Source organism: Schistocerca serialis, chromosome 8, assembly GCF_023864345.2.
Source record: "Schistocerca serialis cubense isolate TAMUIC-IGC-003099 chromosome 8, iqSchSeri2.2, whole genome shotgun sequence".
Lineage (NCBI taxonomy): Eukaryota > Metazoa > Arthropoda > Insecta > Orthoptera > Acrididae > Schistocerca > Schistocerca serialis.
The window spans coordinates 132,598,699-132,611,963 of NC_064645.1; the positions used below are offsets into that span (position 1 = coordinate 132,598,699).

The 13,265-nt window shown below is 47.4% G+C and overlaps 1 protein-coding gene across 1 annotated transcript in view; it reads left to right on the forward strand.

Moving 5' to 3' along the window:
- The first annotated feature begins 4,032 nt into the window (after window positions 1-4,032).
- The window catches only part of LOC126416870 (proline-rich protein HaeIII subfamily 1-like), a 64,351-nt gene continuing 55,118 nt past the window's right edge, over window positions 4,033-13,265 (forward strand). Inside the window, exons 1-2 of the mRNA XM_050084754.1 lie at window positions 4,033-4,162; window positions 7,227-7,665. Of these exons, the coding sequence (XP_049940711.1) occupies window positions 4,033-4,162; window positions 7,227-7,665 (569 nt within the window). The remainder of the gene's footprint in view (window positions 4,163-7,226; window positions 7,666-13,265) is intronic.

The window sequence follows — 13,265 nt, forward strand, 5'->3', positions numbered from 1 at the left end:
CATAAACCAGGAAGGCCCGATAATCACTGCGTAGGTGCGCAACCAGTTTTGCCGGGTCTCGCAATGGATGGTGACACACTGACCTCCCAACAAGTGTTCTAAACTATATTTTCCTCCAGAGTTCTGAAATGTTTGGTGTGGTTGCACCCTCACGTCTCCCTCACCAAACTGTGTCTCACCAAACGCATCATTTTGGGAATGGCAAGCTCCAAGAAAGACGTTATTTCCATGAATTTTCTTTTCCAAAATCAAATTCTTGACAGTCTTGTACAATCTTTAGTTCTTCCGATACTTGCAAAAGTTTCCTTTCACTGAATTATCAGTTTATTAACACCCAACGACGGTTTTCATTGAATTGTTATGGTACCTTTACATAGAATCACACGCTAGGTGCGTGACATCAACAGTTGCCGATTGCTTCTAAGTGTGCCTACGTGTAGGTGGAATTAGACAAAGAAGCATACTCATCAGGCCACGTTTTGGGGTTCCCTCCAACGCACGTTGCAGTTCTCCGCAGTCAGATGTTGAGGAGAAAAGTAATCTACTTAAGCAATATGTAAATATGTGAGACGGAAAGAGACAAGGGACCTTTTACTGGAAATTCTTGATTTTGAACTTTTGTAATTTTTAAGTTCAGCACTAAACTCTGAACGCCTCGTAAAAAAGGAGAAAAGTAGATATCACTCTCTAATTTTAAGTGGGTTTTGGCAGAGTTGAATATCGGTGATGGAAAATAGATGTTCTGAGATACTGCGCTTTATAGTTTTACTTTATTACCACTGTTTGACACTTTTAGAAAACAAACCCACCATATGTAATATTGATAAATTGCCCTTTATCAAATGATATACTCTTTTTTAAGTTGACATTACCCATTAAGTGGCCCCAAGCTGAGATAAAGTTTCCTACACTGAGTAGTTGTTTTTTGTCAAAATATTGGTATTTTTACTTTGTGTTATAGCATGTCTTACATCAAATTTAGTTTTTGAAGCCATTAATGGGCTCAAAACCATTCAAAATTTAAATTCACAAAATACGATCACCGTGATCCCGTATTTTATAGTTTCTAAAGGATGTGATTCTGTACTTCCTAAATACTTGTGTCTGAAGGTGTTCAAAATCATTCACAAACAGCATTTTCGCCTCCTCTTCTTTAGTTCTGTAATCTCTCGCTGGTGACGTTCTTCCTCAGTATTCTCTCTGTCGCTGACTCGATGTTCTGCTGCAGGTTCTGGTCCTACTTCAGGAGACATAAAGTCTTTTTATCCCTCTTTCCACGGAGTCCTGATATTTTTAAAGCGGCAATATTTTCGTTGTCCTGTCATCCGTGCTGGAATTACCGTGGCAGAAAAATCAACGGGTCCAATTTCATTGGGAGGGATGCCACGCGCAAATTCATGTCATGACTGTCCATTTTACAATGCAGACAAAATTAGTAGCTAACGATGAACTCAAGGTGGATGTATTTCATTATGTGATGCACTTTGATAACATTACTATTCCTTAAGACAGTTAGTGAGTGATACACATGCACAGCAGCTTCACTTTTTTCTTTTACGACATTGGTTGTAGGAGTAGGTTTCAGTTGTTAAAGCAACGTCAACTGTCAGCTGACATCTTAGGACCACCAACGACAAAATGGTGACATCTGTAGGCATTTATAACTCTCATATAAACGGGATCCCCTGTCGTGTCTGGCATTAGAGTATTCGCAGAACGTTCTTTTATTTCGATACTCTTCTGAGCTCCTTAGAATGCCATAAACATTTAGGAATTCTGTTTTGTGAAGCATTGCAGGGACAACTGTGAGATTTAGAAAATGGTCCTCTTGTGTGGTCAGTGTTTGTCCCCATAGCGAAAAAAGGTCATTTTTCAAGAAAAATGACAGCGATTGCTTTTACAGTGTTACTGAGTCCTGTTGCCTTCAAACAAATTAAAATCGATACATGCCTGTACACAATGAAGTAAATTACAGAAATATACAAGAGAGAAAAGGAAATAGATATTCTAGACGTTATCGAAATTTTTGCTTTTAAAAACTGACTGAAAGCAGAGGGGCTTAGCTGAGCTCTAAATGCCCAAGGTATTCGACCGAAGTCTTACAGGCATTCCTCCTACAAATGCTTTAGCCTTTTGTGGGACTGCAGCTTGCTTCACAATTCAGCATCGCAGTGAAGCATCTGAAGTTATTCCCAGCGATTTTCGGAAGAAAAAATGTTGTTTAATGTACTAGAAAGCAGTCCGCATAATGGGAAGCACTAACGCAGGAGCAAGCATGAGAATGACAAAGGAGTTGCCATGTTTGTTATATCCTAGCCATTAATGCCACCCGAGCCCGCTGCCAAAAGGTTGGCAGCATCAAAGTCCGGACGCCGTCCGCATAAGCAGCGCCAGCGATACAGGAAATCGCCGCAAGTCTGCGCGCGCCACCGCTGGCTTCTGGTTTCTTAAGCGCTGGAGTCGTGAGCGCTAGGACAGTTCTGTATTCGGCGCTCAGTTGTATACTCGCCACCGCATTGTGTACTTGCTAGTCAGTTGTGTGTTCATCGCAGCAGAGTTGTTGTTTGTCGTCAGCCGACGCTGACCTAGCCGCTCCGACTCGAACTAGACAGATCTCTGTAGACACGGAGTTCACTGCGGTGTTTCTGTATCTTCTATAATAAAGATAATTACCGACTTTTATTTAATCAGAGTGTTTGGGTTTTCATCTTTCTGTTCACTGTTCCAGCGGACCGGTCGGCCCGCTATTAAAAGTGTGGCGGTGACTTCGTAAGCCGTTTCCACAGTGAATTGTTTGTCACTACGAACACCGCCACAAAACTGGCGACGAGGACTTCCGAACTCGTGTGCAGGGCTGGTTCAACTTGTTTCTGGTTATACTAATTATACCGAAAAAATTTTGGTGGCTGGTTTAATTTTGTGTTCACTATGTCTGCCGAATTACAACAGTTGATCTTGTTACAGAGTCAGCAAATACAAAGTCTGGTGGAAGCGACCGCCAAACAAGCGGCTAATCCTCCAACACAAAAGGAACAAGCACAGGCAGCACCACCGTTCCGTGCTTTTGATGCATCACGAGAAGAATGGCGAGAATATTTCGCGCAGTTGCAGGCGCACATGACAGTCTACAAAATCACAGGTACTGAGCGGCAGCTTTATTTAATTTCCACTGCAGGCGTGGAAGTCTATCGACTACTTTGTAAGTTGTTCCCGGAATCCCAGCCAGAAGCTTTCCCGGGTTCGATTCCCGGCGGGGTCAGGGATTTTCTCTGCCTCGTGATGGCTGGGTGTTGTGTGATGTCCTTAGGTTAGTTAGGTTTAAGTAGTTCTAAGTTCTAGGGGACTGATGACCATAGATGTTAAGTCCCATAGTGCTCAGAGCCATTTGAACCATTTGAACCAGAAGCTTTAGACTATGACGTTGTTGTTAACAAGCTTGCTGAGTATTTCGAGTCGCGAGTTCATGTGGCAGCAGCCAGATTCAAGTTCTTCAGATTAAAGAAACTGCCACATCAATCTAATAAACAGTGGTTAACAGATTTACGGGGCCTCACCCGTCAGTGCCGATTTAATTGTGTGTGTGGAACTTCCTACAGTGATGTCATGTTACGAGACGCTATTACTCAAAACATTGCAGATTCTCGTATTCGTGCTGCTATCTTAAAGTTGCCTGACCCGTCATTAGAGACTGTGATGAACATCATTGAAGCCCAAAATACATTTGACTATGCTGAGTGTGAGTTAGATCAGCCATGTATTTCTCAAATTGCCTGTGCTAAGCAAGTTATGTCACGCCCGCGGCCCCACCGGCAGAGTCAGACTGTAAACTCTAGCCGGCCGCGTCATGTTAAACACATTCGTCAGCCGCGTGTGCAAAATGATAGAGTTAAGTCTTGCCCTAAGTGTGTTCTTGCTCATCCTCGTGAACGTTGCCCGTTAAGAAACGCGGTTTGTCACTTTTGTCAAAGGAAAGGACACATCCAGACTGTTTGTTTGCGTAAACGCAAGAATAATTCTAGTGCTGCCCAGCCCATGGATATTCATGTTCTTCAAAGCCAGCCCGCCCAGAAGGTCGCGTTTAAAGACTCTTCCACGGTTCGTGTGGGTAATCAACTTGTTCGCAATAAGCCACCCACCCAGCCCTCTGCTATGCGACCCAAGCGTAATTCAAACGCTGTAAAACGTAATGTACAGACTGCAAGTGAAGCGGGAGTTGTTGTTCCACCCGCCCAACCCACGAGTTGTCGTAAGCAGCGAACACGCGCTAAACGCGCTGATTTTGTGTCTTCCGCCTCCACTGCACCGATCCAGAGACAGTGTAATAAACTATTTGTGAAGCTACGCATCCAGGATCAGACCTTCAATTTTCAATTAGACACTGGAGCGTCTGTGACTCTCATAAATAGTGCTACGTATGCGGCTATCGGCCGCCCTTAACTTTCAGCGGCAAAACATTCTTTGGCTACTTATAGTGGAGAACAAATTCCTGTGTTAGGTGTATGTAGCGTGCCAGCCCCATTCCGTGGCAATACAAAAACAGTTTCATTCACAGTGCTCCGCGCTACAGACAGTGTAAACATTTTCGGATTAGACTGTTTTGACTTGTTTGGCCTGTCTATCCAAGACAATGTGTTGCAAATTAATTCTGTTGTTGTTCCTCAAGACAGCATAACCGATTTGTGTAAACGATACAGTGACATATTTAAAGACGAACTAGGTTGTGCTGCGAACTTTGCCGCTCATATTACGTTAAAAGATAATGCTCAGCCTCGATTTTGTCGTGCTCGTCCAGTGCCTCACGCCCTCCGGGCACCTGTAGAAGATGAACTTCGTCGTTGGCAAAACAACGGTGTTATTCAATCTGTTTCAGCGAGCCAGTGGGCTTCTCCCTTAGTTATTATAAAGAAACCGTCTGGCAAGTTACGTTTGTGTGCTGATTTTAAGTCGACAGTTAATCCTCCGACTGTCATTGATTCTTTTCCTTTGCCTAGACCGGACGAGCTGATGGATAAGTTAGGGGAAGCTCGTTTCTTTTCCAAAATTGATCTCCGTGAAGCATATTTGCAATTGCCCCTCGACGAGCAATCACAACAGTATTTTGTCATAAACACGTCGTTGGGGTTGTTACGTTTTCTGCGTTTGCCTTTCGGTTGTGCGTCAGCTCCAGCTGTTTTTCAGCGTTTTTTGTCACAACTTCTGGCTAATGTGCCATCGTGTTGCAACTATTTCGACGATATTGTTGTGTCCGGTCGGACGCCTGCTGAACATTTCCGTAATTTGGAGTGTTTGTTTAAAGTGTTGTCTCAGGCATGCCTACGTTGCAACATCGATAAATGTTCATTTTCCCTTACGGAGATGGAGTATCTGGGACATGTTATTAATGCTCAAGGCATTCATCCCTCCCAGTCACATTTAGCAGCTATTCGTGATTTGCCCGCCCCTCGCAATCAGCAGGAATTGCAAGCAGTTCTTGGCAAATTGACATATTATATTAGGTTTATACCTAATGCATCACAGATTGCTGCACCGTTGCATCGTCTCCGCCGTAAGAATGTTCCGTTTGTGTGGTCAGCTGATTGCCAATCAGCCTTTCAGCAGCTTAAAGAGACTTTATTGAATGATCGTTGTCTGGTCCATTACGACCCTAACAAGCCTCTGGTGTTAGCTTGTGATGCGTCTTCTTTCGGCCTCGGTGCTGTGTTGTCTCACCGAGTCGGTAACACCGAAAGTACTATTGCGTTCGCATCTAAATTGCTAAACAAAGCTCAGTGTAATTATAGCCAATTGGACAAGGAAGCGTTGGCTATTGTGTTCGGTGTCACAAAATTCCATCACTACCTCTATGGTAGACCATTCTATTTAGTAACAGATCACAAGCCCCTGACGTCACTGTTTCATCCGTCTAAACCAGTTCCTCAGCGGACAGCTCAGAGACTACAACGTTGGGCTCTTTTGTTATCACATTACCAGTATGAGATACTGTATCGCCCTACAGCTCAGCATGCAAACGCTGACGCGCTTTCTAGATTGCCGATTGCTGTGGATGATGTCTTCGATTCCTCTGACGACTCTTGCCATCAGATTGACGCCGATGAGCTACAATCCCTCCAGGATTTTCCGATTGATTATCGTCAAGTGGCACGTGAGACAGCTACGGATCCTCATCTGAGTTTACTATTACGTTTTGTTCAACGTGGTTGGCCGTCCAAGGCAAAGGACATATCGGATCCTGTGGTTCGTCGCTATTATCCGCAACGTCATCTGTTGTCTGTTTCGCACGGAGTTTTGCTGTTACGCACCGAGAATGACCAGCTTCGTGTAGTGGTTCCCCAAGTGCTCCAATCCAAGGTCCTCGACTTGTTGCATCAAGGTCATTGGGGAGTGGTCCGCACCAAGCAGCTTGCCCGCCGTCATTGTACATGGATCGGCATTGATAAGCAGATTACGCAGATGTCTACAGATTGTTCGACGTGTGCCGAACACCAAGCTGCTCCGCCTCAACGCTATTTTGAGTGGGCACGCCCTGCCGGTCCTTGGCAGCGAGTACATATTGATTTCGCTGGTCCATATTGGAATTCTCGTTGGCTCATCGTGATAGATGCATTTAGTAATTTTCCGGTTGTTGTGCCCATGCAGTCTACAACGTCTGCACAAACTATACAGGCGTTGACTTCAATTTTTTGTATTGAGGGTCTTCCAGAAGTTTTAGTGTCTGACAATGATCCACAATTTACCTCTGCTGAATTTGAAAGTTTTTGTTCTGCCAATGGCATTCGCCATGTTCTTACTCCGCCGTTCCACCCTCAATCGAATGGTGGAGCGGAACGTTTTGTACGCACATTCAAGGATCATATGGACCGCCTTCGTGCTACGCACTCTCGTCAGCAGGCCCTCATCACGTTCCTGTCGTCGTACCGGACCACGCCACGCGACGGCCCTTCGCCTGCGGAGCATCTCCACGGCCGTCGTCATCGCACCCTACTACGGTTGTTGCACCCCCCGGATCGACCCGCCGCTTCTGAGCATCGCACGCGTTTTCAGCGCAACGACGCCGTTTTTTTTCAGAGTTTATCACGGTCGCCGTCGTTGTGAACGTGGTACCGTGATAAGTGTCCAGGGTCGCGGTTTTTATACTGTTCAAGGTTCTACTGGGGTGCACAGGAGGCATCAGAACCAGTTGCGCCGCGCTGGCCGCCCGGATTCTGCCGCTCGTTGTTTGTCCACAGATTTGGTCCGCGGCGGGTTCCAGCCGCGCCTTCCGACTTCGCTACCGCCCCCAGGGCAGCAGCAGCAGCCGTCGCCGCTACCACGCCGACAGCCCGTCCCGTTGATGCCTCCCGCGCAGCTTCATCCGGGAGCGCCCCGGGTGGTCGCTCCGGCGCCTGTGGTCCCTCTTCAGTCGCCACCGCCTTCAGAGCTGATGGACGTCGACCCCTCAGCCGGGCCGCCTTCCCAAGCGGTGGCTGTGCAGCCTGTCCTGCAGCCGCTTTCCTTCGGCACCCCCAAGGAGTCTGACCCCGCAGCGCCTTGTCCGGCGCCCACTCAGCAGCCGTCGACGCAGCGTCAGGAGACGCTGCCTCTCTTCGTGGGTCCCGACGCCTCGTCGCGTCCAGTACCAGAAGCTGCGCCCATGGTCACAGGCGTGCACCCTGACCTCGGTTTTCAGTCGGTGTTTCCCGGGGCCCCGCGCAGCCAATGCTGGAGTGCGGACCGGGGACTGCCACCGACAACAGTCTCCGCCCCGGTCTCGTCCGCTACGCCTGCGGCCAGACCCCTCCCCCGCCGTCGACGCTCGCCACGTCATTCTTCAACGACGGTGCGGCGATTTGGGGGGGAGGAGTGTTATATCCTAGCCAGTAATGCCACCCGAGCCCGCTGCCAAAAGGTTGGCAACATCAAAGTCCGGACGCCGTCCGCATAAGCAGCGCCAGCGATACAGGAAATCGCCGCAAGTCTGCGCGCGCCACCGCTGGCTTCTGGCTTCTTTAACCGCTGGAGTCGTGAGCGCTAGGACAGTTCTGTATTCGCCGCTCAGTTGTATACTCGCCACCGCATTGTGTACTTGCTAGTCAGTTGTGTGTTCATCGCAGCAGAGTTGTTGTTTGTCGTCAGCCGACGCTGACCTAGCCGCTCCGACTCGAACTAGACAGATCTCTGTAGACACGGAGTTCACTGCGGTGTTTCTGTATCTTCTATAATAAAGATAAGTACCGACTTTTATTTAATCAGAGTGTTTGGGTTTTCATCTTTCTGTTCACTGTTCCAGCGAACCGGTCGGCCCGCTATTAAAAGTGTGGCGGTGACTTCGTAAGCCGTTTCCACAGTGAATTGTTTGTCGCTACGAACACCGCCACAAAAATGTTAAACACCAGTCTTGGCGCAGGAAGTTTTCGACTCGCAAGATTAAGAGAGTTGCCACACAGCGTAAAGAGTAGCAAGTGTGTTTAGCCAGCACTGATCTTTCATTGAGTGACATTAAAAACTGAGCCCGCCAATAAGAAAGTCGACAGAAAGGAAAATTCAGCGGCCTGAAGGAAAGAGTGGGGGAGAGTGAGCACAATTGTCGAGCTGGAACAGCCTGGGCAAGGAATCGGAGAGCAGCGAGGTCAATCAGCTGAGGATATGTAGTCACAGTTGCGAATGTGAACCACCTTCAACTCTATACTGTAAAGATGACAGTAAAAATTTTTGCTAGACCGGCACTCGAAACCATATTACGGACTATACGTAAGAGATCGCCTTAAGAGCTTTTCTTGTTATTTCCTTTTTTTATGAAGTAGTAAAGAAGTACCTATGATGAGCCCTTTTGAGAGCCGAAAGTATTTTAATAAGAAACGTTAACTGTTCATTCTATTAATTCTTTGTTCTCCATTGACTAAATGAATTGACGGAGTAATGAACAAAAATAAAATGAATATCCAAGGCACAAACCAAACGTTCACACTACGTAGTCGCATACTAGTTAGCAGATTACGCCACGTTTTAGTGGGAGAGTGTTCTACTGACCTATTTTTTACCAGGTAGATGCTCTATCCACAATTTTTCTGTATTTTTCTATTTTTTTTATTTATTAATTTCTTTTATAATTTTTGCCCGAAAGAAGTGATTTGGCAAAAAACTTGAAGCAAACTCTCTGTAATTCCATGAGCAGTAAATGAGTAAAACATGTTTTGTTTGTTTGGTGACAGAAATGATAACTGCCATTATTCTGCTTCTTGTATACGAAACCAGAACAGTAAAATAAAAACAAACGCATCAGCCGAGAATCGAATCCCGGCCGCCCACGGTGCAGGCGAGCAATCTACCACTTAGTTTTTTTGATTTTCTATAAACACTTCCAGAATTCGCCACATGCGGCGTCGACACGCCACGAGCGTCGCAGGCTGCCAAGTTTATTTATTTAATTATAATTTTCTTTTATTTATTTTTTTTTATTTTTAATGACCAACGACAGGCTGAAGGAGGCAAGTCGGGCAGGGGTCGAAATCCGAGGCCTGCCCGTGATCACGCCCCCTCCTCCTCCTCCTATCACCGTAGTGAGCTGTCTCAAGTTTCTTTTTTGTTTTTAAATCAAAAAATATATGGGAGCCATACGCCAAACATTATGACTATAATGTGAACTAAAACGTGCCACGTTGGCCGATGGGATCATCTTACCGAAGTGGGCGGCCAGTAAGCCGCACACAGTCAGCTGTTACAGTATGGGGATCGTGTTAACATCACGTCTGCAAGTCAACCTCTTCTCGTACCCGGAACACCTAGGCTGGGCGGTGGGAGCATGAATGACGACACCAAATAGTTAGCAAAAATGTGGCGGTTCTGCGTTCTGTTCGTTAAGACCATGCACTAGTCTACCATGTATGGCCGTCGGCCGCCGGAAGCTGAATGGGCAGCGCAACAGAATGCCCGGGTTCGATTCTTGAGTGGGTCGGAGATTTTCTCCGCTCAGGGACTGGGTGTTGTGTTGTCCTATTCATCGTCATTTCATCCCCACAGACGCTCAAGTCGCATAAGTGGCGTCAAATCGAAAGACTTGCACCCGGCGACCGGTCTACATTTACATGTATGGCCTTAAATCGAAGGCTTCCTTTTTGCCGTCAGGTTACATGTAATGAATCGACATTTCTTTTACCCAGCTGACCGTATTCATCTCGGTTACCGGGAAATAGACGGCGTCGGGATGAAAGAAGTCTAGGGCCACAATCGAAACAGAGGTGCAGCATAGGAGCAAAGGCGGTATCTGGCGGATCAGTTTCCAGCACTCACGTTCCAGGTCACAGTTCAGTCTTTGTTCGTCCGTCTCTATCATTGCGCAACGAGGGCACATGGGATCGTCAACTAGGTGAATGGCATGTAGCCATCGTCAGGTAGGAAATTTCTCGTTAGTGACCATATCGACCGCGTGGACAGGAAAGGCGCGTGAATGGCTCACCAGACCGTCGTCCAGTTGATCGTGGGGTGGTGTCGTGCAATGTCGTTAGCCGGAAACGAACGTTGGAGAACGGTATAATAAATATTTGTTGTCGAATTCGGTGTATCCGGTATAAGTCCCAATATATAACTGTGTTCTACGACAAACTAATATGCGGTAACGAGGACGACAAACGTCCGACAGGTACCGGTGGGCACAGCGTGTGTGGGGCCATCTCTGCTATCAGGATGCCAGGAAGACTATCTGTTGGTGAAAGCCAGAGTCGAGTATGTCCAGGATCTTCTTTGTGGAACGGTAAAGTAAGAGTAACAAAACGGATGTTGAAAGCTGCACCACTGTGCACCACGTGTCCGAACATTGCCTGTATCCTGAAATCCATCGTATCTGTAATCGGTAATATGTGGGCACAATGTTGAGAAGCCACGTACACATTGACGTATTTACTTCGTAGCAAAATGTCCAATTATCAAAATTTGTTGAGGCGAGTCTGTGTGTGGAGTCGTAAGACCTCAAGATTCGTAAAGGCCGTCGTACGTTGTATTTGTCGATGGAACGATTTCTCTAAATATTTTAGCATTGGGATCTTTGTCAGGGGTACATCCAGTTCCGCAGGCATTCCGCGTCCCACCTCCATGTAACTTGATTTCTGTGGGTTGATTAGACTTCCTGTCAACGTCCCGCTCTGTTGGAGCCAGGAAAGCGCCGTTCATATTTCCTCACCAGCCCGTGCTAAGAACATCATATCATCGGCGTAGGCGCTACAACGAAAGGTTACGGAGCGTAGGATAACACCTTCCAAGAGACACCGCAGTCCATGAAGAGCGGGTTCGAGGGCAATGGCGAATAACATGGCAAAAGAGGACAGCCCTGTCTGACGGACCTGTTGGCTCGGGTGGAGGCGGACCGATAGCCGTTTACCACAATCCTCGTGATCGCCCCATGGGTCAAACGAAGCCCAACAGATGTTGTCACGCTCGAGATACCGATATGTTCCCTAACTGCAATCAGGAAACCATGATCGACGTGATCGAAAGCATGGTCAAAATACAGCGTGGAGACGGCACGTTTACATTAGCGCCACCACACTTGGAGTTTTTAAACGCACTAGCGTTGCCTCCGAACCAGGTTTGGTCAGTGTCATTCGCCACCATTACTGTGGATTTGATCCTCTCACGGAGGATGCTTGTCAACAGTTTGTAGTCGGTGTTTAGCACTATCAATGGTCGAAAATCAAGTGTGTGGTAGCCTCCTACAGGTTTGGGCACCGGAATCAAGAGGCCCTCAGTGAATTCAAATGATACTTGAAAATCGGGGTTCAGGAGTTGTCAGTACGTCCTGGTCCACTTTGGGCACATAACATCAAAAAACGTTTTGTAAAATTGAACACGGAGTCCGTCGGGGCGTGGGGTGTTTTTGGGAGCACCGTGTGACATGACCTCTGACAAGAGCGTAGCATCATATTGTGGGTTCCGAGAGACAGGTAGTTCGGATAGGACTTTCCTGACTCCTGTATCAATGTTGTACTCTCGCTCGGGAAAAAGTGTATTTTACTGTGTGAATGCTCGGAAGATCATTTCCGTTTCAGCTCGTCCTCCATACTCCGTCTCGACCTCAGTAATAAGATGCCTCTTGCGTCTGCTCATGTCTTGAAGGGAAGGTTGTTCTCCACTTACATCATGAGTTGTCCTCTCCTGGACCCTCACACCCGCAAGACATACCGCGGTGATACGCAGCAATTGTTCTTTGACGTAGAGTTCTGCTGGTTGTCGTTCTGGAGACGGCGGTAGCACGGGCAGTTTACGGAGCGCAGTGTAGTAGGAATCAGTAGTCGCGGTACACCAGTGCGCTTTATCTTGTCCATTACCGGGTAATGTTTGCCACAAAGCGGACTTGACACACTGTAACCACCACTGAAGTGTGTAACCATGGGCGATAATCGCCATTGGCATCTGCTCCACGTGAACTCCTCGTCTGCAATTTACCTCATCAGGAAGAGACACATTTAGGCGCCACGGACCCCTACTTCGACGGACGAGACGGCGGGAGAGGGTGAGAGTACGCACATAAGCTAGGTGGCCCGTGAACGCTGCCGGCCACATCTCAGCGTCGGCAACTGTCGATCGCAGGTCGCGTATGACGGAAACGCGATACAAACGGATCGCGGAATGACAAATAAAGTAGGCGTATGCCTTTGAATCGTCATGTTGTCTGACCCATGAGTCCAACAAAGCAAAGCCATTTATGAGCGTCTGAAGTTACGGGCAGGTACTATAGCGCGGCATCTGATCGGATGGCCTGAGCACACTATTGAAATGTCCGCCTATTACCAAGTGGTCGGCTTTGCCCTGGAAGAGCAGTGCTATGACTTCGGCATAAAAGGTGTGAGGCACTCTCCTTCCGTCGGTTTGGGAAGGAGCATACAGGTTCACCAGACGAACGGTACCAACCGTGAATCTGACCCCGTGGGCCAACAGTAAATAGTGTACACAAATTGCCATAATCCCTTCACTGAGCAGTATAGCCGTACGTTCCCCGCCCACATCTGAAGGCATGGCGTAGGCCTCATATCCGTAAATATGAAGACAAAGTCCTGAACCAGACTCAGAGCCATTTGAGCCATTTGAAAGTCCTGAACGGACTTCTTTGAGGAAAACGACATCCAGTTCCTCAGCTCGTAATGTATCTTGCAGCATACAGGTTGTGACAGCACAAGTAAAGCCGTTGACATTGATCGTAGCGAGGCCGTATTATCGTTCCAACGAGCCGCGGGGGCTGTGTTTGGTATTGCAGGTGGGCAGTGGTTGCGTTGTGGATCGTCTTCAGGACAATGACA